At 44.1% G+C, this 27,342-nt stretch overlaps 1 protein-coding gene across 2 annotated transcripts in view; it reads right to left on the reverse strand.

Annotated features, from left to right (window-relative positions):
* Positions 1 to 27,342, reverse strand: part of SRPK2 (SRSF protein kinase 2) — a 3,154,866-nt gene that overhangs the window by 1,316,665 nt on the left and 1,810,859 nt on the right. For both annotated transcript variants that reach the window (XM_044088527.1, XM_044088528.1), the window contains exon 7: positions 100 to 206. In XM_044088527.1, the coding sequence (XP_043944462.1) occupies positions 100 to 206 (107 nt within the window). The remainder of the gene's footprint in view (positions 1 to 99; positions 207 to 27,342) is intronic.

Consider the following 27,342-nt stretch of genomic DNA (forward strand, 5'->3'; position numbering starts at 1 on the left):
CACACATGCACGTACACACACATAGATAGATAGCCAGACAGATAAAAATATAAAACAGTAGCAATTCTCTTTAATTACAGAAACCATTATCTTCCTTACCTGTTGGATTATTATTTTTACACAAACAAGAGGAAGTCCTTGATAATTTGACTTGATGATCCATTTTAAAAGATGATAGCCAAGTACCTCAAAAACCATGCAGACATCTAAGGTTTCATATTAAGGATAATGACAGTAATATATTTTTTAGACAGAGAAACATAGACTCCTCTCTTTTCAGACAACCTACCATACATAATGATATGACTTATTAGTCTGAGTGCATTTATGCTACCTGAATGGCATAGCTCAAGTCTGCAAATTACAAAACAATGGCCGCATACATAATTTTATGGCTCTGTTAGTTTAGTACTCAAAATCTAAATTGGAAGTTTCTAGTTAAATATTAGAACATAACAATTTCTCTTAACAGTCTTAGATATGCTTCTGCTTTTTACAGTGGTATCATTTCACTCAGACACTTACAAAGCTGAAGATTCAGATCCCTGGACTAGTGAAACAAAGCTGAAGCGTCAAGAAACAAACATCTCTAATGATAAATATAAATGATTGCAAAGTATGCCATGCTTGAAGTTAATATAGTTAGTAAGGGGGAATACTAGTGTGACCTTTAATGCTAGAAGTGTCTGTTTTCACTTAGGTTCATAGGTTCATACTAGGCTATCTGCCCTGGGGCACTTATAAGCCTAGCCCGATTCTGTATGGCTTACGCCACCCCTTGATTTGAGTATACTGTGCCCTTTTTAAGGTTTAGTTTACTGTGCCTCTGTCTAATAGTGACACAGGAGTTATCCCTGGGACAAACCTATGATCCCCCATCCACTTATCGAGATTCTTCTTGAAGAGCTTCAGTGAGGTGCTCTGCCTCACATGAACTGGAATTCTATTCCAGAGCGAAGGGAGCCTCTGGGTTATGAACCTGTCCCTCCAGTAAGTTCTATTTATTTCTGTGCTGAGGTTCAAGTCCCTTGAGCGTGTGGCTCTAAGGGATTTAGATTTACTGAGGTGGAGTATGTCCATTAATTCTGGATTTGACATAGCTTTGTATGTCAGGCATAGATCGCCTCGAAGTAGGCGGTATGCAACTGAGTAGAGCTGGAGTTTTTTTAACCGAGCAGCATATGACATCTGTTTGAGACCCTTGATCCTCTTGGTGAGATACTTTTGGGGTCTTTCTAATTGCTGCAGCTGTCGAGTAAGGTACATCCCAAAAGGGGCATTGTATTCTATGATGGGCCTGATGAGGGATGAATAAAGGGGCACGATTACCTCTCTTGATCTAGATGTGAAACCCTTCGTGATGAGGTGGGCTATGTAGAAGGTCTTTCTAACCACTTTGGCAATGTGGTTTTCAAAGGAGAGATTGCTATCAACTTGGGTCCCCAGGTCCCTAATAACTTTCTCTGTACTTAATGAGTTTCCGCCTATGTGGTAATTTGTGGGCACATTTTTTTGCCAAAGGGTATGACTATACATTTTTTGGCATTTAGCTTTAAACCATGGCGCTGGCACCAGTTATCTGTCTCTGTGAGACCTTTTGAAGGATGTTTGTGTCAGCTGGAGAGTTGATTATGGCCCAGTTTGCAGTCGTCTGAGAACTTGGTGAGCCATAGTCCTCCCACGTTGCCTGTACCTCGGAAAAGTATATACCGAACAAGAGTGGTCCCAGGACAGAACCCTGTGGGCCGCCACTTGTCACCGATTCTGAGTCTGACATGGCTCCAGCAACTCTCACTCTGTGGGTTCTGTCTTTGAGCCAGTTTGCGACCCATCTTGTGAGATAGGGGTTTATATTTAAGCTGGATAGCTTATCTATGATGCCCGAGTGGGGTATTGTGTCAAATGCCTTTGCAAGGTCCAGATAGGCTGTGTGGACTACCTTCCCTTCATCTATGGCTTTGGTGACTGTTTCAAAGAAGTCAACCAGGTTCAAAAGGCAGGATCTGCCCTTGACAAAGCCGAACTGGGTAGGATCTAGTGTCTGTAGGTCCCCAATGTCTTTGTTTATAAGCTCCATGATGATCCTCTCCATAGCCTTGCAGACTAAGCTAGTCAGGCTTATGGGGCGATAGTTTCCAGGGTCCGTAGAGGCTCCACCTTTGTGGAGTGGGACCACTGTTGTTGTACGCCATTCTGTGGGCACATATCCTGTAGTGAGGCTGAGATTGTATAGCTGTTTTATTTGAGGGATTAGTTCCTCTTGGAGTTCATGTAGGACGCAACCTGGGATGCCATCTGGTCCCATGGAAGCAGTGTTTTTTGCTTTGGAGAGGGCAGCCTTCACCTGAGCATCTGAGATGTTTGGGAGGCAGCTCTCTGCTGGGATAGATACTTGCTCTTTTGGGGGGGGGGTTTGCACTGAACCTGTCTGCCAGGATATTGGCGATGTCTGTGGGTTCAGTGTATTTTTTGTCGTTTAGAATCAACTCAGAACAAGTTTGGGAGTTGCATCCCAGGTTTCTAACATAACTGAAAAAAGCCTTATGATTGTCTTTGGTGTCCTGTGCAATTTTTCTCTCGAAGCTGGCCTTGGAGGATTTTATGAGGATCGTAATTTTTTGCTAGTACTGATCAGAGATGCCTTCCCTATTAGGGATTTGGCTCTATCATGTAGTAGCTTCCTCCTTCTGTTGTACAGTTTATTTATGGCAGGGGTCCACCAGACTGGATGCCTGCCTTTGGATGACTGGGTCTTGGTTTTGTTTGGGATAGCATGATCCATGCATTCCTGGAGATGTCCGTAGAATGCATTTATATAGGATTCTGCAGTTTGGGCCGTAGTTTCCACTGGCCCTGGGGCCTTGAAGGATTCCACTTCGGTTTTGAGAAGTTCGCTTTTGAGAAGTTTTTCACTGTGGTTTTCTGGGCTGGGGGTGGGGTCGGGATGTGGACATCCAGTGAAATTAATTTATGGTCTGATCTTACCAATGAGGGATATACCTCTGGTGTGGAGCATAGAGTCCCCATGTTGGTAATGATCAGGTCTAGTATGTTGCCCCCTCTTGTGGGAGTGGTGACTAGTTGTTCCACAGCATTTGAGTTTATAATTTCCAGGAACCTTTGGGCTAAGGTGCTGGGGCTTGAGTAGTGCTCCCAGTCAATGTTTGGGTAGTTGAAGTCACCCAATATAATGGTGTTCAGAGAGATCTTCATGTTCTCCAATGTTTTCAGGAAAGCCGAGTGGGATTCCTGACTTTGAGAGGGTGGTCTGTAGGATGCTATAAACTGAAAAGCAGTCTTGCCCACTGTTAGCTGCACATGGGTGGTCTCCGATACTTCGTGCAATGCCACTAACCTGGAGGTGTGGATATCCTTGATAAATATGGAAACTCCCCCTCCTTTTGTGGTTCGGTCCGGGTTTTGGGGCCGAAAAGCATGATATGAGGTATAGCCTGGTAGTACTGGGGTGCTCTCTGGAGCCTTGAACCAGGTTTCTGTCACTGCACAGATATCGATGTTCTCCATACTGAGGAGAGCTTCGAGTGCGTGCATCTTGAGGTTAAGACTTCTGGCGTTTAGCAGCATTACCCTTAGTTTCTTGTTCCTTATGCTGTCTATGGGGGTGGGTTTGACTTTTGAGCCTTGCCTAAAAAAGGCACTATGGGGGTGGCAAGAGCCTTTGCCAATATCGAAAGCCCAGTGGTGACAGGTGCAAGCCGTCCATAGCGAAGCAACGTGGCTTGTCGAGCATGTCATCCCAGGCTGACAGACACTGGATCCCCTTTGAATGACACCAAAATTTTAGCCAATTGTTAAAATCGATCATTTTGTCTTTGTACTGTGGCATCATTCTAGGTGAGGGTAAGATGCTGCTCAAGGTCAGGGTCATACCAGCCTGGGCTACATGATCAGAGAGCTCCTCTATATCTCTTTTCATGTAGTCCAGGGAGGTAAGTCTCAGGCCATTCACACCAGCATGTACAATGACTGAGTCATATTTGTATTTGCTTTGGAGTGACCTGAGTGCTTGCGTTATGTGTCGGATCCTAGCACCCGACAGGCAGCTCACCGTGACCTTCTCTTTATTCAGCCTGGTGAGCGGGACGTCAGTGTGTCTGACAATAAAATCACCTATAACAAGAGTATCAGGTGTGTTATTCAGCCTTAAGGGCTGTGGCTACTTGGCACACTGACTTTGTGGGTTATGTGTTGTGTGTGTTTTGTTTTGAGGTAGCGTTTGCTTGGATGTCTGCTTTGGAGGTCTCTGTTGCTTAGGTAGATTTTTATTTAGAGCCCTCGAGTATGTTTTTGTGTATTTATGTGTTTGTTTCGCTGATGTGGTGGGACTATGTGATACTGGAATTGTGTTGTGTGAGGTTACCTTCTCCTCCTGACTGGTTACACCAGTTTTGAGATGAGAGAGCTCAGCCTCCAGTTTGGCTAAATAGTTGCATCTCTCACATATATTTGAACCTGTTTGGAGGAGGAGAGGGTTGTCCGTGTACATGAGACAGTTGTAACATTGCCTCAAAATTCCCAGATTCACCAGCTGGACTGGAGAGGAAACCATTGACTGACCTTTGGACATGCTAGAGTAATAGGGAAACTGAATTTAAGACGGACCAATAGAGGACAGGGTAATCATAGAGAGTATAAGAGTAAGTAGTGCTTATGGTTTAATAGTGCTAACTTGTAGGATTACTTAATTGGACCAGTGAAGGGCATTAGAATGAGAATATGGTGCTTAAATTGAGAGATAGAGCAGTTCTAAGGGAAAAAGTGAAGAGCAGACTTTGTGGAGCCAGGAATAGTTTAAACCCAATTAGGGGGCGCTGCCCGCTGTTGCTCTATGCACAAAAACGTGCAAAACCACGCAAAAGAGGGTTTTAAGAGAGGAAGATGAAGGAGTTTTGGAATTGACTCAAAATGGCCAATAAAACTACAGTTTCAAGTCAGTAACCACTCCCACAGGGGCAGGCAGGCTGCTCAATGTTTTTCACTGCCACTGATCAACAGAGAGACTTCCCTTTAGCCCAAGCAAAAAATGGCCTCACTGAAACTTACAAACAGTTCAAGAACAGCAAGCCTGTAACTGAACATTTTTAAATCTCAGAAAAGTGGGAAAAGAGCAAGATGTTTTTTTGTTTTTTCAGAGATAGCAGAGGTTCACAAGTATCAACAAGTTATAACAGTGCAGTAAATGACCCCACACAAGAGTGCTAGGCCAAAGACAGATAAAATGCAAGTTTTGAGAAAAAAACGATTTTAAAAATAAGTGCAAACAGGAAATTCAGTAAACAGCTCTATGTTGTGCTCTAAATACAGTTACTAATGCAGAAATAAAATTTAACAAGCCAGAAAATGCTCAAAATAGGCGGCTATGCAGAAAAACTTAGCAAATAAACAGAGGAAAAACACTTAAAATCTCAAAAGTGGCTCCTTTCTTCTCTCAGCGTTTTCTCCTCTTGGTGGGTGCTTCACCAACAGGCTAAATAGTTCACAGATGTGAAGCTGTGGAAAAGTGTGAATTTCACTCTTAATCCTGTGCTCCTTTCATCCTTTTCTCAATGCCATTGAGCTTCTTACCTTAATTTGTTGCTCTCGCCCCAATCACTGTTCTAAAGTGATACACTTTTGTAGCTAACTGGCACAAGTTGAGAGTGATGTGCATGAAGGGATATTTCTCTCAGTGGACAGCAACTTTCTACTAAGCTTAAACCTCAATCTACTAGCAGTAAAATAACAGACACACAAGCTTTACTGGTGCTCACTTTCATAAGAACGCAAGCAAGCCCACACATCTTTCTGCCATGTTTTACCTCCACTGCAGGATGGTAAACCCTCGCTTGCCACAAGTGTCCCCTGTAGTGCTGACAACTCAAGGCAGTCACCAGGATGGAAGGACTGGCCATCAGTCACACAACCCTTCATTCCTGGCAGGTCCTTCAGCTCAAGGCTTATTGATGAAACTCTAGTCATCAGCATAACTAGGAAAAAAACAACTACATCAACTGTTCAGTTACTACACAGATGAACAAAAATGTGGCAAAAGGGGCTCTAATAGTGAACTTGCCTACTGCCAACAGCAAAATTATTATCCTAGGACTACTTATTTAAACAAGTAGACAAGTAATGGCTAAAGTAACAGAACAATGTGTGTGAGAAGTCCTATCACTAGACGCAGACAAAAAACAATAAAATATGTATCTGATACCAAAACACAGATATTTTGATCATCAGTTTATCTATGCCAACAAGCATTTACCACCAACATATCCGCTTCAAGATAAATATCCACAACATGTAGGTCTGGAAATTGGACTCGCAAAATGATGCTCGACTCGAACAAGAGACACTGGATAAAATTTGTCAACACAGCAACTAAAGACAATATATCAATACAAAATTCTGTATATAAGGAACCACTATCCACATATCCGCTTCGCCAAAGCATCTATTACTATGCTACCCACGTCACCAATAACTAAGTTAGCTACAGTTAAGCAAATGTATAAAAATTAAAGGTCAAACATACACATATATAGACATAGGCACACACACACAATGTACACCACCTAACACAAGAAACTCAAACCCAAAACAACAGATAATTAATAAAGATGCAAACTACATCCTCATTTGCAAAACATAATTACAATTAAAGCAGAGCATCAATTCAACAAGTACATAAAATATTTGCAAAAAACAAAATTCACAGCATAATATAATAAATTAAGCTAAAACTTGATAAATATGTGAAACTGACTCTGTAACTAAAATGAAGCACACCACTCTAAAATGGTTAAGACATAAACCACGAGAAGAAATACACAAATAAATGCATTGAATGCTTTTGTTCTTTTTACTATCAAGAACTTCATCAGAATAAAAATCAAAATTTTTGGAAGTTTACTTTTTTAGTGGTAAAGCAGGTAGATAAAAATACGTGTATAGGTCCCATTTAACACTTTTTACAATACACTGAATTAAAGTGTCAAGTTTTTTTAAGAGCTGGCACCACCATGAATTAATGATCATATTTATGTTAAAAATTTAAGTACAAATATACTTAAATTATTTTTAGAGTGAGTATATAGCTTTAATGAATTGGTGGCTTGTAAATGATCTGACAAAACTCATCGTTTTTTTATTGTAACATCATTTAAGATTTATTTAAAAGCGCATTGTAATATGTCTTTTTATTCTGATGAAGTTCTTAATAGTAAAAAGAATGAAAGTGCATAATACATTTATTTTTGAGCATTTTTTCTCGTGGTTTGTGTCCTGTTTTAGGGTGGAGTGTTTCATTTTGAGGTTACAGTTGTTTTCATCTGGTTTTGGTATTATACCTCTAACTCCCATTCATATAAACTGTAAAGAAAAAAAGAATAAACAACACACAGACATTTCAATACACTTTAACATTTCAAATGAAAACAAAGATAAATTTAAAAACACACAAAAAAATAAGAAATCAACTAGCTAATTAAAAAACTACCATTAAATTGAACCAGAAACTGGCAAACTGCACTAGATAACTTAAAGCTAATTCAAGTAAGTAGACTGCAAAAATAAAGAAAAGCTATGTAAAATCTTGCCATAACCATAGATCTCTTCCATGTTGCAGTACTCATAACCTTTGGGTTATCCTCTGTTTAGCTACCCCAACGTCTGGCCATTATACAAAAGTTTTAGTCACTGCAAGGTACGAGGGATGTCTGACATTGGCTGTAGGTGCGTGGGCCATAAAACTGCCGTCTGCATGCACCTTTCCTCAGAACTGAACGCCCCAGTCGGAGTCCTGTTCGCAGGACAGCTGCACGAGTTCCGTGTCATCCAACAAGGCATATATAGATATATATATATATATATATATATATACACACATATATATACACACATATATATATACACACACATATATATATATATATACACACATATATATACACACACACATACACACACACATATATATATATCACATACATACACACACACACACACACACACACATATATATATCACATACATACACACACACACACACACACACACATATGTATATATATATATATATATATATATATATATATATATATATATATATATATATGGGTCTACTTCTGATTGTCGAAAATGAGAAGTTATGTACATACCATAACGTTCCATGTTAGTTGTCTTCTCTCGCCTTCTTTCTTGCTTGATGGGTTCGGAGCCGATCCTCGGCTCCGACTCGGCACTTGCTAAGCTTGAGAGTCACTTTTACCAGCTCTAGGCAACACCATATCCCATAATGCAAGGCGGTAAGTACCCAGATCTCGTTTGTACCTATAGGGAAAAACACCTAGCACAAAAACTTTCCACTGAGGAAAGAATCAATTAGCCTAAAGGAAGGGCTGTAATGGGAACCAGGTAACTAACTGGTGCCTATAGAAGCAATCTTCCAAACAAGGAGATCAAGGTCTGTCCAGGCAAGGGGTAGGAGGGAGGGTCACAAGAAAGAAGGCGAGAGAAGACAACTAACATGGAACGTTATGGTATGTACATAACTTCTCAATGTTAAGTTGTCAATCTCGCCTTCATTCTTGCTTGATGGGGCCGCGTCCCTAGCACCTCTATCCTGGGTGACTCAATGGAACAGACTCTTGAGAACCGTAGAACCAAAGCTGGCTCTATCCCTGGAGGCCAAATCCAAATTGTAATGAGAAACAAAGGTATGAGGAGTGGCCCAAGTAGCTGCTCCACAAATAGTGTCTAAAGGGAGTCTAGCCTGAAAGGCTGTGGAAGTGGCTAAACTTCTGGTGGAATGCGCTTTTGGTTTTGAGCACAGCTGTTTGCCCCTGAGTTGATAGATTTCAGAGATGGTGGAAGAAAGCCATCTAGATAAGGTCACTTTGGAAACAGGAAGGCCTTTCTTATTTACAGCATAAGAAAGAAAGAGCTGATCGGATTTCCTGAATTGTTTTGTTCTGTCCAAATAATATCTGAGTTGGCGGTGAACATCAAGATAATGTAATTTTTGTTCCGATCTGTTGGAGTAATTAGGGAAAAATACAGGGAGATCAATAGATTGGTTCAAATTAGTTTTCAAAGCCACCTTAGGCAAAAAGGATGGATTAGTTCTCAAGGATACCCTGTCCTTGTGGAATACCAAATAAGGGGGACGAACAGAAAGAGCATGAAGTTCTGACACTCTCATGGCCGAGGTAATAGCGACAAGGAAGAGTGTTTTCCATGAAAGAAACTTCAGTAAACATGAAACAGCTGGCTCGAAGGGAGGAAGAATTAAGGATGTCAGCACTAGATTTAGGTCCCATTGAGGAGGAGGACTCCTAACAGGAGGTTTAAGGAGAAAAATCCCTTTTAGAAAAGCTCTACAAAGCCTGTGGGACATAATGTTGTGATCTGCAAACCCGACATGAAAGTTCGAGATAGCAGCCAACTGAACTTTGACCGTGGAAGATGAAGAGCCCGAGTGAAAGATTTCTGCTAAAAAATCCAAAACTGCATGAACAGGGGCAGTAAAGGGATCTATATTATTTGATTTTGCCCAAAAGGAAAAGCGTTTCCACTTGCTGGTATAAATCCTTCTAGTAGAGGATTTAAGGGAAGCGACTATGATATCCCTAACTGGGTTAGAGATCATAGGAAGCCTGGCTAAGGAAGGAAGTGGAGCAACCAAGCTGTGAGGTTGAGAGAAGGAATGGACCGATGCAGGTGACCCGATTGGTGGATCAGAAGGTCTGGCACTGTGTCCAGATGCCACGGCTGCACCAATAGGTGACGATGGAGGAACGGAAACCAAATTTGTCGAGGCCAATAGGGGGCAATGAGAATCATTTTGGCTCTCAAAACGGTGGCTTTCTGGAGTACTTGTGGAATCAAAGGAAAGGGAGGAAAGGCATAAAGAAGTCCCTGGGGCCAATCCTGGGTAAGAGCGTCTCTGGGGGGATGGCCTGACAGTGGGAAGAGAGAGAAGAAGTCTGGGCATTTGCTGTTTTGGGGAGTAGCAAAAAGATCGCAACATGGGCGGCCCCATTCTAGAAAAATCTCCTCCACTATAGATTGTTTGAGAGACCACTCGTGAGGCATGAGAATAGCTCTGCTCAATCTGTCCGCTAAAATGTTGGTTTTCCCAGGGATATGCGTTGCTACCAGAAACCGATGAGAGGAGATCGCCCATTGCCAAAGTCTGAGAGCTTCTCGACACAAGGGGTAGGACTTGGTTCCGCCCTGTTTGTTGATATACCATACTACAGACATGTTGTCCGTGTGAACTGCAATTGTTCCCAAAGGAAGAAAGTCGTTGAGGGCTTGCAACGTTAAAAGCACTGCTCTCATCTCTAGGACATTTATGTGCAGGTGGTATTCGAACGGTTGCCACGTCCCATGAACCATCCTGCCCTGATAATGACCCCCCCACCCGATCAGGGAGGCGTCCGTAGTGACTGTGGCTACCGGGCCGGGATACAAAGGGTCTGCCCTGATGAATCTGGGGAGAAGAAATCCACCAGGATAGGTGGTTTTTGCAAGCTTGTGTCACCAGGATCTGGTGACGCATGGGAAGTTGTTGGTAAGACCACTGGGTGAACAACATCCATTGAAGAAGACGCATGTAGAAGCGGGCCAAGGGAAGAAGAGTAATGGCCACTGCCATGAGGCACAACACTTTCAGGACCAGTCTGGCTTGCACCTTTTTACTGGCAAGAATGATCCGCACGTGACTTTGGATATCTGAGATTCTTTGGTCTGTGAGGGTTGCTGACATCCAAACAGTGTCTAAATTTGCACCTATGAAAGTAATAGACTGGCAGAGCGACAAGGAGGATTTTTCGTAGTTGATCGAAATTCCTAACTGAGTGCAGAGATTTAGGGTGTAATCCCTGGCTTGGAGAAGTTGATGCCTGGTGGTGGCTGAAAGGAGCCAGTCGTCGAGATACGGAAACACCTGGAATCCTAGACGTCTCAGGTGAGCCGTGACCACTGCCATACATTTGGTGAGCACTCTGGGGGCTGTAGTGAGACCAAAGGGCAGGGCTCTGAATTGAAAATGACTGTACCCCAGCCGAAAGCGGAGAAACCTTCTGGAACGTCTGTGAATTTTTATGTGATAGTACGCATCCTGAAGGTCTACTGAGTACATCCAGTTGTCTTTGCCCAGGAAGGGCAAAATTGATTGAAGTGTGACCATTCGAAATCTTGTCTTTTTCACAGACTTGTTGAGTCTGCTGAGGTCCAATATTGGTCTCCAATCTCCGTCTTTTGGGGACCAAAAGAACCTTGAGTAGATTCCGGGCTCTGAATGGTCTGTTGTAACTGGCTGAATGGCCCTTTTGTGTAGAAGCTTTGATACTTCTAACTTTGCGATTTCCCTTAGACCGGGTGACACATCTGGAAGGGAATTTTTGTGAGTAAAGGGAATTTCCTCGAAAGGAATTCTGTAACCCTCGGATATGATCGACTGTACCCATCTGTCTTGTGATAGGGAACGCCAGGCTTGTGGGTACAGCGATAATCTTCCCCCGACTGCCTCCAAGGGTGAACAGTCGGGCAACACCTCAGGGATGCTGGAAGGGCTTGTCAGAGAGAGGCTCTCTGCTTCCGTGGTTTTGTGGACCCCCCCCCTGCCTCTAGGGCGGCGTCTATTATTATTACCCCCTCTGCCTCTAGGGATAAATTGACCACGTGTATCCGGCGTGACTCCTTGGGATTTGCGGAACCACATCTTTCCACCCTTCTGTCCCTTGGGGTAAGGTCTAGAAGGGGTGGAAAAACGGACCCCTACGGCAGAAAGAGTCTTGCCGTCCTGCTCACACCTGGTCAATGTATCCTTCACTTGAGGACCAAACAAAGTTGACCCATCAAAAGGAGAGTTTGTGAAGGACGCCTTGAAGGGATCTGCAAAATTACAGAGCCGCATCCAGGATTGACGTCTCAGAGCCACTCCTGTACCTGCGGCTCTACTCACTCCATCTGCTGCATACGAAATCAGCTGCATGGAGGAGTTGGTTATGGAATTAAGGATTCCTAGCTGAGAAGCAATCTTGTCTTGTGTCCCCGGAGCTGCAGGATCCTGTACTACTTCACCTAGTTCTTTAAGGATGTCCCTTTGGAGTCTGGTGAAGTGACACAAATAATTCAGCGAACGCATGGCAAAGGTCGCTGAGGAGAACATCCGCTTACCATACCTGTCCATGGTCCTAGAATCCTTGTTAGGAGGATGGACCAGTATGGAAGGATCTGCAAGTTCCTTTTTAGTGGCGGCCGCCACCACCATGGCATCAACAGGGGCACCTTTTGTAAGGAATTGCTGTTCAGAAGGGGCTGTAATAAATTTAGAAGGCCTCCTGGGAACTGGCTCTACAGAATCAGGAGAAGCCCAAGCCTTTCGAGCAATTACCTGCATGAGGGGGTCAAAAGGCGGAGACCCAGGAGGTGGAGGGTCGAGAACCAAACGCCTCTAGGTATACCGTCTCATCATCGGAGGGATTAATGGAGGGCCAGTTTCCCCTCTGTTTCAGGAGTTCTAGGATGTCTGAAAAGGAGATATCCACAGAGGGGGATCTTGGGGATCCCTCCGACTCATCTAAGTCGGTATCCAGAGTAATAGACTCGGGGAGTCCAGGTGCTTCCTCTTACATGTCCTCTTGCGCGGAGGATCTCCTGACGGATCAGGAGAATCCACGGAAGAGGGGGTTCCTCCCAGTGGGGAAACCTGAGGAGGTGGATCTCGGTCCGGGAGCAAGAGAGTGGGAAGAGATATCAACAGGCACCGTAGAGGGAGGAGCTAAAGGAATAGACTGCTGACTGATCCCAGGGGCCAGCACACTCCTCATCACCTCGAAGGCTCCCCTCCCAGGGAGATCCGAGAGAACCCGTTCCGAAGAAACTGGGACTCCCAGACCCACCGAAAGGGAAGGCTCCGAGGCAGATGTCGGAGCCAAGCTCACCAAGGCCGAAGCTCCAAGGGGAAGAGCGGGGTCGGACAAGGGTCCGATGCCACTCACCCCCTCGGAGCAGACCAGGGAAGCCTGGCCACCGAATCCCTCAAAGGAAGGTCTCAAGGAGGAGATAAGAGTGGATGCTGAAGGCGCAGAAGGGGGGGGGGGATCTGGCCCTCAGCCATAGCAGAAACTATTCCGGTAGACTCCAGCTCCAAACTCTGGGGTAGAGTCGAAGGAGGAACTTGAAGAGGGTGTGGACTAATAGTCATCTGTTGAGATGGACTATGAAGCATTTGGGCTAGTGCCTGTGATTTTAATAATCTGCTTACCACCCTCTCTAAATCATGGTCTGACAACCTGGAAGACCTAGATGATCGGCTCCGATGGCTCCGCTCCGAAAGAAGAGGTGAGGCCGGAGCCGACAGTATCGGTTCCAAAGAGGGAGACCTGGATCTCTTCCTCGAAGGAACCATCGGAGCCGATGAAACCATGGATCTAGTCGGAGCCGATACAGGCAAAGAAATCATGGTGTCGGAGCCGGTCGGTGCCGACACCGAAGCCTGAGACACATGGATGTCGGAGTCAGTCGGAGCCGACACCAAAGTGACCTTCACAGTATCGGCACAGATAGCCATCGGTGCTGATGATTTCTCCAAGCTAAGATCGGCTCCAGCCGGAGCAGATCTCGACTCCGAAGGAGTCGGAGCCAAGGCCGAAGGCTTAGGTACAGAAGCCTGGGCCTTGGTAGTCTTAGAGGGCTTACCCAGAGCCGATTTTGCCGGGGAGCCCTCCGGTTTAAGAAGTCCTCTTAATATAAGTTTGTTTCTCCTTTCCTGCAGGACTCTCTGGCTAAAAGAGTGACAAATTGCACAGGAGTCCTGCAGGTGGAGAGGTCCCAGGCAGTATATACAAGAAGTGTGACTGTCTGTCAGAGACATCTTCTGACAGCACGAGTCACACTTCTTGAAGCCTTTGACCCTCTGTTCTTTAGACAAAGTGCTTTCCAAACAAACACGAAACACACAGTCCCGAACCAGACAAACTAAAGTTAAAAGTATTGAGAAGTAAAAACTCTCTCACACACACCCTGACAGGGAGGGGTGGGAGGGAATTAAGGCCTGACTAAAAAAGTAAAGAAGGAAAAATAAAGTTAGTCAGAAAAAGCCTCACAATTATCTATAAAAGATAGAATTTTAAGAAAATAGAACATTTTTCTGATTGGGGGCTAAAAGCTTAGTAATAATAAACACTTACCAGGAGCTGGTAAAAGGAGGACCTCATCAGCGAAGCGGCAAACGAGATCTGGGTACTTACCGCCTTGCATCATGGGATATGGGGCTGCCTCGAGCTGGTAAAAGTGACTCTCGAGCTTAGCAAGTGCCGAGTCGGAGCCGAGGATCGGCTCCGAACCCATCAAGCAAGAATGAAGGCGAGATTGACAACTTAACATCTCACTTTCTCGAAAACTAGAAGACTGAACCCATTTAAGTGAAAATGCACTTTCGCAAAAGCCGGTTCTTCGAAGAGCATTACAGTGGGGATAAGGAAATATAGCCTTTTTCCCACTGTAGTGTGATCTCGGAGATAGTATATTTACGTGGGGGTGTGTGGGGGCGCAGTCCCTTACATGGGGGAGGTGCAGGGGAGCTTGCTCCTCTGCAAAATACTGTTTAAAGCAGGGGGGCAAGCACACCTGCACCCCCCCCATGTGGGGGTGCTTGCCCCCCTGCAAAATACTGTTTAAAGCAGTTTTGTTTTTTTTTTTCCATTTGTTTGCGAAAGTGCACTTTCAGTCTAGTGCACTTTTGCTTTAAAGGGTTTCGATGTTGCTTGATCAAGATTTCGATCAAGCAACAAAGACCCATATATATGGTTTCACTTCATAATCACGAATTGCTGAAATATCGAATTTCAGCAATTCGTGTCCATGAAGCCGAAACTTCAAAATTATGTAAGTGCATAAGCACGAATAGGACTATGTCGAATTCGTGCTTATGCATTTACGTTATCTCACGGAAGTGTTTGGCTGGGATGGTGTCTGCAGTTTAAGGTGAGTCAGTGTGCGTGAGTGTTTTTGTAACTTGTATGAGTGGGTTAGGATAGGGAGGTGGAGGTATGAGTGCATGTGTTGTCTGTGTGTGATTTTTTTTTTTTTTTTTTTTTTACTGTTTGTGCGATCTTGGAGTTAGTATATATAAGTAGGGGGGGTGGGGGTGCAGGGGGGCTTGCCCCCTGCATTTGTGTAGTGTAGATGTGTGTCTGTGTGGTGTTTTGTTGTATTGAATTGTTTTGTGGTGTGGGTGTTATGGTTTGTGTGTTGTGTGCTGTATGCTGTGTGTTCAATGTTGTGGTTTCGTGATTGTGAAGTGTCGGTGTTGTGATGGTTTCGGCTTTATACTGTCGAAATGCTGAAATTCGATATTTCAGCATTTCGGCAATATGAAGTACAACCATACATGGATATATCAACACACACACAGTGGATATAGAAAGTTTACACAGCCCTGTTAAAATGCCAGGTTTTTAATGAGACCACATAAATCATTTGAAAACTTTTCCCACCTTTAATGTGACCTATAACCTTTACAATTCAATTGAAAACCAAACAAATCTGTTAGGGGGAATAATATAACAAATAAAAACCTACAATACGCTGGTTGCATAAGTGTGCACACCCTTAAACAAATAGTTTGTTGTGTGTGCACACCCTTAAACTAATACTTTGTTGAAGCAGCTTTTGATTTAATTACAGCTTTCAGTCTTCTTGGGTAGGAGTCTATCAGCATGGCACATCTTGACTTGGCAATATTTGTCCACTCTTCCTTGCAAAAGCACTCCAAATCTGTCAGATTGTGAGGGCGTCTCTTGTGTGCAGCCCTCTTCAGGTCACCCCACAGATTTTCTATTGGATTCAGGTCTGGGTTCTGGCTAAGCCATTCCAAAACTTTAATTTTCTTCTGGTGAAGCCATTCTTTTGTTGATTTGGATGTATGCGTGGGGTCATTGTCATGTTGAAAGGTGAAATTCCTCTTCATCTTCAGCCTTCTAGCAGATGCCTGAAGGTTTGGGCCAAAAGTGACTGGTATTTGGAACTGTTCATAATTCCCTCCACCTTGACTAAAGCCCCAGTTCCAGCTGAAGAAAAGCAACCTGAAAGCATGATACCGCCACGACCATGCTTCACCGTGGGGATGGTGTTCTTTTGGTGATGTGAAGTGTTGTTTTTGCGCCAAACGTACATTTTGAGATTGTGGCCAAAAAGTTCAGCCTTGGTCTCATCAGACCATAACACATTTTCCCACATGCTTTTGGGAGACTTGATGTATTGCTTTGGAAATTTTAGCTGGGCCTGGATGTTTTTCTGTATAAGAAAAGGTTTCCGTCTTGCAACCCTTCCCCATAGTCCAGACATATGGAGAATACGGGAGATTGTTGTCACATGTAGTACTCAACCAGTACTTGCTTGAAATTCCTGCAGCTCCTTCAGTGTTGCTGCAGGTCTCTCAGCAGCCTCCCTGACCAGTTTTCATCTTGTCTTCTCATCAATTTTAGAGGGATGTCGAGTTCTTTGCAACATCACTGTTGTCCCATATTTTCTCCACTTTTTGATGACTGTCTTCACTGTGTATCATGGTATAGCTAATGCTGTGGAAATTTTTTTGTACTCTTCTCCTGACTGATACCTTTTAAAAATGAGATCCCTTTGATGCTTTGTAAGCTCTCTGCGAACCATGGCTTTTGCTGTAGCAGGCAACTGAGTAAATGTCTGGAAAATTCTATTAGAACAGCTGAACTTTATTTGTGGTTAATCAGAATCTCTTTAATTGATGGCAGGTGTGTACCCAAAAAGTCTGAATGCTGTAATTAAATCAAAATGTGCTTCAACAAAATATTAGTTTAAGGGAGTGCACACACAACAAAGTATTAGTTTAAGGGTGTGCACACTTATGCAACCAGCGCATTGTACATTTTTTATTTTTTATATTTTTTCCCCTAACAGATTTGCTTGTTTTTCAATTTAATTGTACAGGTCATAGGTCACATTAAAGGTGGGAAAAGTTTTGAAATTATTTATTGTGGTCTCATTTTTTTATATCACAAAAACCCGGCATTTTAACAGGGGTGCGTAAACTTTTTATATCCACTGTATACACAGTAGGGGGAAGGGATAGAATACTGCAATATGGAAGAGAAGGACATCTATGGTTATGGTAAGATTTTACACGACTATTCTATGTCCTTTTATTTCCATGTTGCAGTATTCATAACCTTTGGTTCAGTGCCAAAGCTCAAAGAGAAGAGGAGGAGGGTAGTATGGAACTGTTTTCCAAGAACCCATGCAGGATTGCCCTAGCAAACTCTGCTCTAGACCTGGAAATATGGCCCAATTTGTAGTGTTTGGTGAAGGTATGGACAGATGTTCAGGTAGCTGCTTCTAGAATGGAAGCAGTGTTCAGCCCTTTGAAGAAGGCTCCAGATGAGGCCATGGCTCTAGTGGAGTGGGCTTTAATTTCTGAGGTTAGATATTTGTCATGGTAGATGTAAACAAAAGGAGATGGCCCTGGAAATCGAAGCTGAAATAGTCTGTTTTGTCTCCACTTTTCCCAGAGCTCTGGGGTGAAAGGAGACAAACAATTGCTCTGATCTCGTAAGGGACTTGGTCTTTTCAAGGTAGATTCTTAGTTGTCTGTGAACATCAAGGGAATCCAGGACTCTCTCACTGTCATTCTGGGGATGTGGAAAAAAGGTGGGGAGGTGAATACATTGGTTCAGGGATAGCTCACTGACCACCTTAGGCATGAAGGATGGGTTGGTCCTTAGGGTCACTCTATCCTTGTGAAAGATTAGAAAAGGTGGGGGTAGTCATGAGGGCCTGGAGCTCTGACACTCTCCTGGCTGATGTCAGGGCCACCAAAAGCACAGTCTTCCAAGTGCAATATTGTACAGAGGCTTTTGATGCTGTTTCAAAATGAGCAACAGTGAGCTTCTCTAAAATGTAGTTCAGGTCCCATGGGGTGGAACTGGCCTCCTGGGGGGCATGCGGTGCAGTATTCCCTTAAGGATTAAATTAACTGGACGTTGGGAGGTAAGAGGAGGGTCAAGAGGCAGACAAGCCAAAATAGCAGCTAGGTGGGCCTTAACAGAAGAATATGCCAGCCCAGCTTGCAAAAATTTACACATGTAGGACAGCACTAAAGGGACCTCTCCTTGAAATGGGTCTAGCTGTCTTTGAAGACACCAGATGGAGAATCTTTTCCATTTGGACAAATAAGATCCCCTAGTATTTGGTTTCCAGGCCTCCTGCAGGACATTAAGCACGTCCTCAGTGTAAAGGTGTCTGAAAGGGATAAAAAGTCCATTACCCACAGGGTTAGGTTCAGAGATTCCAAGTGGGAATGGATTAGGGATCCCTTGTCCTGTGTGAGAAGGTCCACTCTCTGAGGTCACTTGTGATGACTGCCCTTGGCTAAATGCAGAAGGAGGGGGAACCAATGCTGTCTTGGTCAAAAGGGAGTCACCAACAAGATTTTTGGTTTGTCCTGCTGGATTTTCAACAGGACTTTTTGGAGGAGTGAGAAGGGGGGAATGTTTAGAAAAACATACCCTTCCATGAGGTAGAAAAGGCATCTGTTGCCCTTGCCAGGGGGCTGTGGAAGTTGTCTGTTCAGAGGGGAGGCAAACAGATCTATTTGTGGTGTACCCCACTTGTGGACTATGTCCAGGAACACATCCCTGTGTAGCATCCATTCTTGGGATTGTGACATGGATCTGGTGATATGGGCATCTTGAGACAGTGTAGCAACTGCCTCATGTACACAGACAACCGACTACTACCACCTAGGAACACAATTCGCGAGAGATGCAATTACATTAGGAACCTAGAGTCTATGCTCTCTCTCCCTCACAAGCCAGTATATCTGGCAATGGGAAGGTTGTCAACACAATCAATACATCTCAAACATCACCCACACCTACACAACACCCACCCACATATGCGGGGGTCCTCAACAAAAAACATACCCAAACAAAGGAGACCTCCAAAGCAAAAACACACATGATCTCCCCAGCCATTCACACCACATACCATGCATAATTCACACACCTGTGTCTCACAGCCACTAAGGCTTATCCATAAACCCAACATATTAGTCATAGGAGACTCCATTGTGAGACACACAGATGTGCCTCTCACCAAGCTGGATAAGGAGAAAGTCATGGTTAGTTGTCTCTCAGGGGCTAAAATCTAACATCACATATGCACTCAAGTCACTCAACAACAGGTACTGTTATGACTCTGTCATAATCCATGTTGGTGTGAATGACTTGAGACGTACCTCCCTATACTATATGAAGACAGATATGATTGAACTCACTAAATATGTGTCCCAGGTGGGTATGTCCCTAGCCTTAAGCAGCACTCTACTGTCACCCAGAATGATGCCTCAATGCAAATAGAAAATGATTGACTTTAATAATTGGCTTAGTTTCTGGTGTCATTCTGGAGGGAATCCAGTACCTGACAGCCTGGGAAGATATGATCAACAGACCACAATGCTTTGCCAGAGATAGTCTGCATCTGTCTCACTTGGGCTTCAGGTTTTTGGCAAAGGCACTTGCCTCCTCATAGTGTCTTTTTTTAGGAAAAGTGATGAAGTTAAAACTACCAACATAAAAATTTAAATTAAACACAAATTAAAGGTCATGCTGCTAAACGCTAAGGGTCTAAACATGAAACTACACTCATTGCAAGCATTCTTAACCCTGGAAAGTGCTGACATCTGCGCAGTGACAGAAACCTGGTTCAAAGCTGTGGACAGCAACCCAGCCTTCCTAGTTCCTCATCCTATCATACATTCAGACCCCAAACTGTGGGCAGTAAAGCCAAAGGAGGTGGAGTTTCAATATATATTAAATACATACACATCTCCAACCTGGTCAACAGTATGATGCACAGGATACACTACAGGTGCAAATAATCACTCAAGACACCTATACAAATCATAGCTAGCTACCGGCCCCCAAATCTGACTCAAGATGTCCAATCTGCTTATCTGGACCTCTTCGAATCTATCAAGATTCAACCCTTTACCCTGATCCTGGGTGACTTTACCCAAACATAAACTGGAACTACTTATGGCAGAACACAAATGCCCAGAGATTCTTCAATTCTGTCAATGCAAATGCTTTGGAACAGCTAGTCGATACCCCCACGAGAGGTGATAATATCTTGGACTTGGTATTAGCAACATGAGTAACCACTGCACTATCCCTGCAGTATCATCCTCCCTTGTAAGATCTGATCATAAAGTGGTCACTTTTGGAGTCATCATCTCCCCCAACTCCCCTCTAGCTAGGGTTAAACAAAAAAACTTCTCCAAAGTTGATTACAGCCTCATGAGGGATGGTATAAACATCTTTAGAGCCCCCTCCCCATGTCTAGGAACTTACACCAGTATCTACAACCTTACCAAAGGACTATACGAGCATTTATATAAATGCATGGAATAATGAATAATGGACAGGACTAAATCATCCTCCGCAAGGAAGAGCAAACCTGTCTGGTGGACATGTGCAATAAATAAACTCCATAACAAAAGGAAAAATTTGCTGTTCAGGACCAAGAAGTAGCAGCTGCCCATTAGGCGACTTATTCAACAAAAGCCCCAATACCAGCTTTGTCCCAGCTGAGTGGAGGACAGCCACTGTCATCCCTTTGCACAAAGGTGTAGCGTTCACCGATCCGAGAAATTATAGACCCATCAGCCTAGCTAGCCTGACCTGCAAGGCCATGGAATGGATTATCATGGATCTCAATAACAAGGAAATTGGCAACCTCCACTCCATCCCACAGAGTTTGGTTTTGTCAAGAGGAGGTCATGTCTGCTAAATTTGGTCGACTTCTTTGAGACGGTCACTAAAGTCATGGAAAAGGGGGAGACAGTGCTTAACGCCTACCTTAACCTAGCCAAAGCCTTCGACTCTATTCCTCACTCGGGCATAACAGATAAACTCTCTCAACTAGGCATTAATCTGTATCTTACCAGATGGGTAGCTAACTGGCTCACTGACAAAACCCACCTAGTCAAAACAGGGGAAGCCACCTCAAGCAGTAGACACATAATGAGAGGCGTACCCCAGGGTATGGTCTTGGGGCCTCTGTTATTTGGGATATAATTTTCTGAGGTGCAGGCTAAAACCAGTGGGCTATGGCTGACCAAGTTTGCAGATGACTGTAAGCTAGGTGCTGTCATCAATTCCCCCAGTGATGTGGGCATCCTCCAAGAGGGTCTCACCCAAACAAATGACTGGTGCTGGAAACAAGGCCTCAAGCTGAACACCAAAAAATGCATCATCCCCTTTGGGGAGAGTGACGTCCCCTCAAATTATCACATTAATAACAATGTCCTAAGCACACAATCAGTCGTGAGGGACTTGGGCACCCAGGTTGATAGCAACTTGACTTTTGACCATGTTGCTTCTGTTGTAAGGAAAGCTTTCTACATGGCCCATCTCATAAGTAAGGGTATCTCATCCAGGGACAAGGGGGGTCATAACATCTCTGCATTCTTCCCTTATAAGGCCCATTATTGAGTGCAATGCCCCATTCGGCATATACCTTGCAAAGCACATGCAGCAGCTGGAGAGACCAAAGAGGTTCCTCACCAGGAGAATCCAGGGCCTCAAAACTCTACCTTACAGAGATAGGCTAAAAGCCCTATCCCTCTACTCCGTTTCATACAGACTCCTCAGAGGTGACCTCTGTCTGGCATGCAAGGCGATCTCAGCCCCGTCTTAATATGACTGCTGCATATACGCAAATCAGGCTCCATTCGAGTAACCCACACAAGCAGCTTCGACCTGATCTGTGACATCCATAGGACTAGTTGGTGGGACAGATGTCTGCACCAGAGACTCCCCCATCTGTGGAATAGACTCCCTCTCCACGTCAAGCAGAGTACCTCTTTACCACTTTTTAAGCACAACCTGGATAACCGGATGGGAAACAGAAAATTCATCCCCGGGATTTCACCAGTGTACCTGCTGGACAGGGGCATCGGGTACTGACTTGGCTAAACTCTTGGCTAGGCTTATAAGGGCCTCAGGGCCAATAGCCTAGTAACTTCCTATGATCTATTCAAGGTGTTTGCTTGAGTGTTCTGAGCTGATGGAATACAAATTGCCTGCAGGGTGACTCCGTGTTGGACTCCCAGTTCCCAGGCCTGGAGTGTAAGTCTGCATAGCAAGTAAGATTTGGTTCCCCCCTGTTTGTTCACATACCATAGAAAGTACAGTTGTGTACACTTACCATAAATGTAGATGTTCGAGCGTATTCACTGTTGCAGTCATTACATTTGGGTAATCCTGCTGGCAGGTTGCCCTCAGCCAGCCTGAATTCCAAAGTCTTGGGTCCTGCGTCGGCTGCTTGTCACCCCTTCCCTGACATCAGGTCGTCAGGGGTATAAAAGAAGCAGCCAACGCCATTTTCTTCAGTTTTTCTTCTCCCAGATGTCAGGTGTCCCCAAAAAGGGTAGCCAAACTTTATATATATATTCAGAAGTACACCAATATAAATTTTACCTTCATCTATAAGCAAATACACCACATAGGTAGTAAAAATCAGAGAAGGAAAGATAAGATCCAAAAGAAAAAAGGGGGAAGGCGGGTGGGTAACCTGGACTGCAACAGTGAATACACTCGAACATCTAATTTATGGTAAATGTACACAATTGTACTATGTTCTTCATGTTTCACTGTTGCAGTCATTATATTTGGGTAGAGTCCCAAAGCTATGGTTGGGAGGCTGGAACTAGACAGCAGTAGGAGCGGCTATGAGGCCCTGCAGAACTGCAGTGCCAAAGCCTGCCCTGGATTTAGAGTAGAGTGGCAGACGATAATGCTTTGTAAAGGTGTGCACTGAACTCCAAGTAGCTGCCTCTAAAATGTCTCTGGTTGGTACTCCCCTGAGAAAGGCTGCTGAGGTGGCTGCAGCTCTGGTGGAATGAGGCCTAATGCCCCTAGGTACTGGCTTGCCATGGTGTAAGTAGCAGAATGCAGTGGCCTAACCACTTAGAAATAGTCTGCTTTGAGATAGGCTTTCCTTGTGAACCTGCAGCATATGCCACTAGTAATTGCTATGTCTTCCTGAAAGCTTTGGTTTTGTCCAAGTAGAATCTAAGCTGTCTGTGTACGTCCAAAGAATGCAGAATTCTCCCCCCCCCCCTGTTCTGTGGATTTGGGTAAAAGATTGGCAGATGGATGGCTTGGTTAAGAGCCACACTGGACACTACTTTAGGCATAAATGTTGGGTCTGTCCTCAGGGAGACCCTGTCTGGATGAAAAATGATGAAAGGTGTCACAGCCATGAGTGCCTGTAGCTCTGAAACTCATCATGCAGATGTAATTGCTAAGAGCAGAGCTGTTTTCCAGGATAAAAACTTCATAGCAGTAGCAGCTTGCTCAAAAGGAGGCAGGGTGAGCTTTTCCAAGACATAGTTGAGGTCCCATGCAGGTATTGGTAGTCTCCCTGGGGGCCTTAAATATTTGGCTCCTCTGAGGTACTGCTTTAATAAAGGGTGCAAAAAAGTGGTGGCTCTGCATTGTAATGAGCCAAAATGGCAGAGGCATGAATTTTAATTGATGAAAAAGATAGGCCTTTGTCCAGCATCTCAGTTAAGTATTGCAAAATCTAAGGAATATTTGGTACCGCTGTATCAGTTCCTTCTTCCATTTTCCAGCATAAGACTGTCTAGTGCTAGGCCTTCTGGCTTCCAGAATGACATCCATCACAGCTTTACTAAGAGGTGTTTTTTGTATGACTACATTATCTGCCATGCTGCCAAGTTTAATGTCCTGAGTTGGCTGTGCATGACCTATTGTTTTGCTGGGAGAGTAGTCGAGGTATTTGAGGTAAGATCCAAGCTGGGTATAGAGATAAGTTTCTTAGTACTGGATATCAATACTGGCGTGGCCAGTCTGGGGCAATAAGTATCATCTTTGGCTTCTCCTGTCTTACCTTTAGGAGCACCTTGGGAGGAGAGGAAGTGGAGGAAAGGCATATACTGATAGGTTTTTCCAGCTGAAAGACAGAGCATCCACTTTCCATGCTTGTCTGTGATAAGTCCTTGTGCAGAATCTTTTTAGTTGGTAAATGAGAGGGGAGACAAACAGAGCTATGCCCGGGCATCCCCATTTCCTTGTTATCATGCTGAAGACTTGTGGATTCAGCTTCCACTCATGGGGATCCATGAGGTTTCTGCTTAGTTCGTCTGCCAGAGTATTTTCCTTTCTTGGCAGGAATTGTGCCTGCAGATGTACTTGGTAAGTCAAAGCTGTGTCCCACAAAGTCATGGCTAGTCTGCAAAGGGGGTAAGAATGTGTGCCCACCTGCTTGTTTATATACCACATGACCGTGGTGTTGTCTGTCTTTATCAGTAGTTGTCCCAGATGAAGTAGGTCCTTGAATGCTGTCAAGGCAATTTGAACAGCTAACATCTCTTTTTGATTGATATGTAGATGCATTCGGTTTGAGGACCATGTGCCCTGAATGCATCTTCCTGCCATGTGGGCTCCCCAGGCATAGTCTGATGCATCCGTTGTTAGTGTCTGCCTGGCTGGAGGTAATGTGAATGGCTTTCCCTTGTTCTGGTGACAAGCCTTTGCCCACCATCGAAACTCCTGTTGCAGGCAGGGAATGAGAGTAATGACTGTTTCCAGGCTGTGGCAATGTTGAGTCCAAACACTTTTTAGGTACCATTGAAGTTTCCTCATATGCAGTCTTGCATATGGAATTAGTAGTATGCAGGATGCCATGAAGCCCAAAGCCTGCATAATTTTTCTTGCAGATAACTGTGCCTTTGTTGCCACCATTTTGAAATAGGTAGTCAGTTGCCTTTGTCTGGCGTGAGATATGCCATCTGGGTAGTTGTATTCAAGCTTGCACCCAGGAATGTTATCTCTTGTGAGGGTACTAGTTTTGATTTCTTTTTGTTGACTGTGTACCCTAGGCATGTTAGAAGCCTTTTCACAAACGCCAGGTGTCGTAGAAGAGTGTCCCTGTCCTCTGCTTGAATGAGACAGTCGTCCAAGTAAGGAAATATTTGAATACTTCTTTGTCTGCAAAATGCAATTACTGGTGCCAGGCACTTTGTAAAGACCCTGGGTGCAGTAGATAAGCCAAAGAGCAGTGCAGAAAATTGGTAATGCATTGAACTAGCCTTGAATCTTAGGTATCTTCTGCATGATTGTCTGATTGGAACATGCAGGTATGCCTCTTTTAGGTCTAAAGTCACAAGCCAAGCATTCTTGCCCAGCATGGGCAGAAGCTGCTGCAAAGTCAACATTTTGAATTTTGGAATATCCAGGAAAGTGTTCAGAATAGATAGGTCCAGTATCGGCCTCCAGCTGAGTACCAAGAACAGTCTTGAGTAAAATCCTTGTCCCTGCTTTTGCTCTGGTACTTGCTGAATGGCCCCCATGTCCATCAGGGATAAGACTTGTTTTTGTGCCTCTGCCCATTGCTTTTTTGGCAGATCTGGCCAGCCGTTATCCTTTGGCAGAGTATGGAAATGGAACTTGTAGCCTTGTGACACTATGTTTAGAAACCACTTGTCCTGGGTTATGATGTGCCAATTTTGAACAAAATGTGCTAATTTTCCCCCTAAGGGTGCTGCCAGAAGATAAGTGCTTAGTGCAGGCAGGAGGAAGTCATTGGGATGGTTTTCTGTATGTTTGTGATCTATCTTCTCCAGCTCTGGAGGTAGAAGCACCCCACTGCTTGGGTCTATAAGAACCTTGCGCCTGGATCTGCCCCTTTGAGGTCTGTCTGACACAGGAAAGGACCAATTTTTTGTAGGCAAGTGTCTACTAAACATAGGTGGCTGTACTTGTAAAAAATCTTTGACAGTTTGCATAGATTTAGCTTTGTCCTCCATTTTCTTTAATACCTCTTCTGCCTTAACACCAAAGTATCATGCTGTAAAGGTGTATCTAATAATTTAACTTTAACATGATCAGGCAGATTTTGTTCCTTTAACCAAGCATGCCTCCTAATTACAGAACCCGTAACTGCGGCCCTGCAGGAGGCCTCCAAAGAATCAAAACCACATTGCAAAGTATGTTTTCCAAGTTGTTCTGCTGCATGCAATAAATCCTGCATTTCATTGTTTTCTGCACATTCAGAATTTGACAATATTTTCTGTTTAAGCAATCCCATGACATGTTGTTGATACTTAAGCATATGAAATTGACAGTTTAAGGCCCTTATAGCCAAAGTTGCAGATGTATAAACCTTTTTTCCCCATCTATCCAGTGCCCTTGAATCTCTGTCAGAGGGGGTTGGGTTTTTTGCAGTGGAAGCCTTAACTCCCTTTGGACCCTGTGAAATAGTTTCTGGGTCAGCAGCAGGGTTTTTAAAAATAAATTTGTGTGAGTCAGGAACCCTGTAATATCTGTCAGGCTTTACAGGAGCTGGGGGTAAGGAGTCAGGGGTCATACTAGACTCCGAAAACACATCATCTACAATGTCTAACACAGGTGAAATGCCTAGAGGCTTGTGTTGAGGTAGTAAAAGAAAATCCCTGAGCCTCTTTTTAGATTCTGAAAAAGCCTGGCTCTCCCAGTGGAAATGCTCCCTCATGGTATGCAAGGTTTCCCCAAAGGAATAGTCCTCAGGAGGAGATGCTGAAGGTATAGATTCTTCAGCATCAGAATCCTCATGGGGGGAAGAGAATATTCCTGATCAGAAGAGGAATCAGAAGAAATAGAAACCTGATCTGAAGATTCATAGTCAGTGTCTTGCCTAGGCCTCTTATCAGGAGGGGGATGGGAACCCCTGATCAAGGTAATCAAGTCTTCGGCCATTTTGAGCATCTATTTTTTGGGCATAGAGGCCTGTCCACATGGCTCTGGAGTTTGTTTCCTTGCTTTAGAAGGTGCTTTAGTCTTTGAAGCTGAAGTTGTTTTAATGTAAAGATGTTTAGGTCTGAATACACCCTCAGAAGCCGGTACCTGCTCAGTGGCTCCGGACCCATCTGAGAGTTTAACGTCCAAGGCTCCAATACTTTCAGTATCCAGCGGCATGGCCGACTCCACGTGGGAGTCGGTAGCGGCCTGTGACTCTAAAGTAGTGGGCGTCAGGGGCTGCGAAAGCGCCTCACTGAGAACCGACGACTGGCTTAGGAGAAGCTTTGTCATCGGTTTTGGGCCTCGGTTGTTTTTCTCTATCCTTTTCTTTGCGTTTTTTGTAAACTCCGGTAGTCAGATGGCTATCCGACGACATTTCAGGATAATTAAACTGGCATCCAAAAAAGTTTAAAGCAAAATCATACCAACGCTTAATAGTGCGTTGGTTAAATCTAGCACAAAACCGACAACCAGTAACATGATCAGGGCCTAG

This window comes from Protopterus annectens, chromosome 11.part0 (assembly GCF_019279795.1).
Source record: "Protopterus annectens isolate FY-2018-M chromosome 11.part0, PAN1.0, whole genome shotgun sequence".
NCBI lineage: Eukaryota > Metazoa > Chordata > Ceratodontiformes > Protopteridae > Protopterus > Protopterus annectens.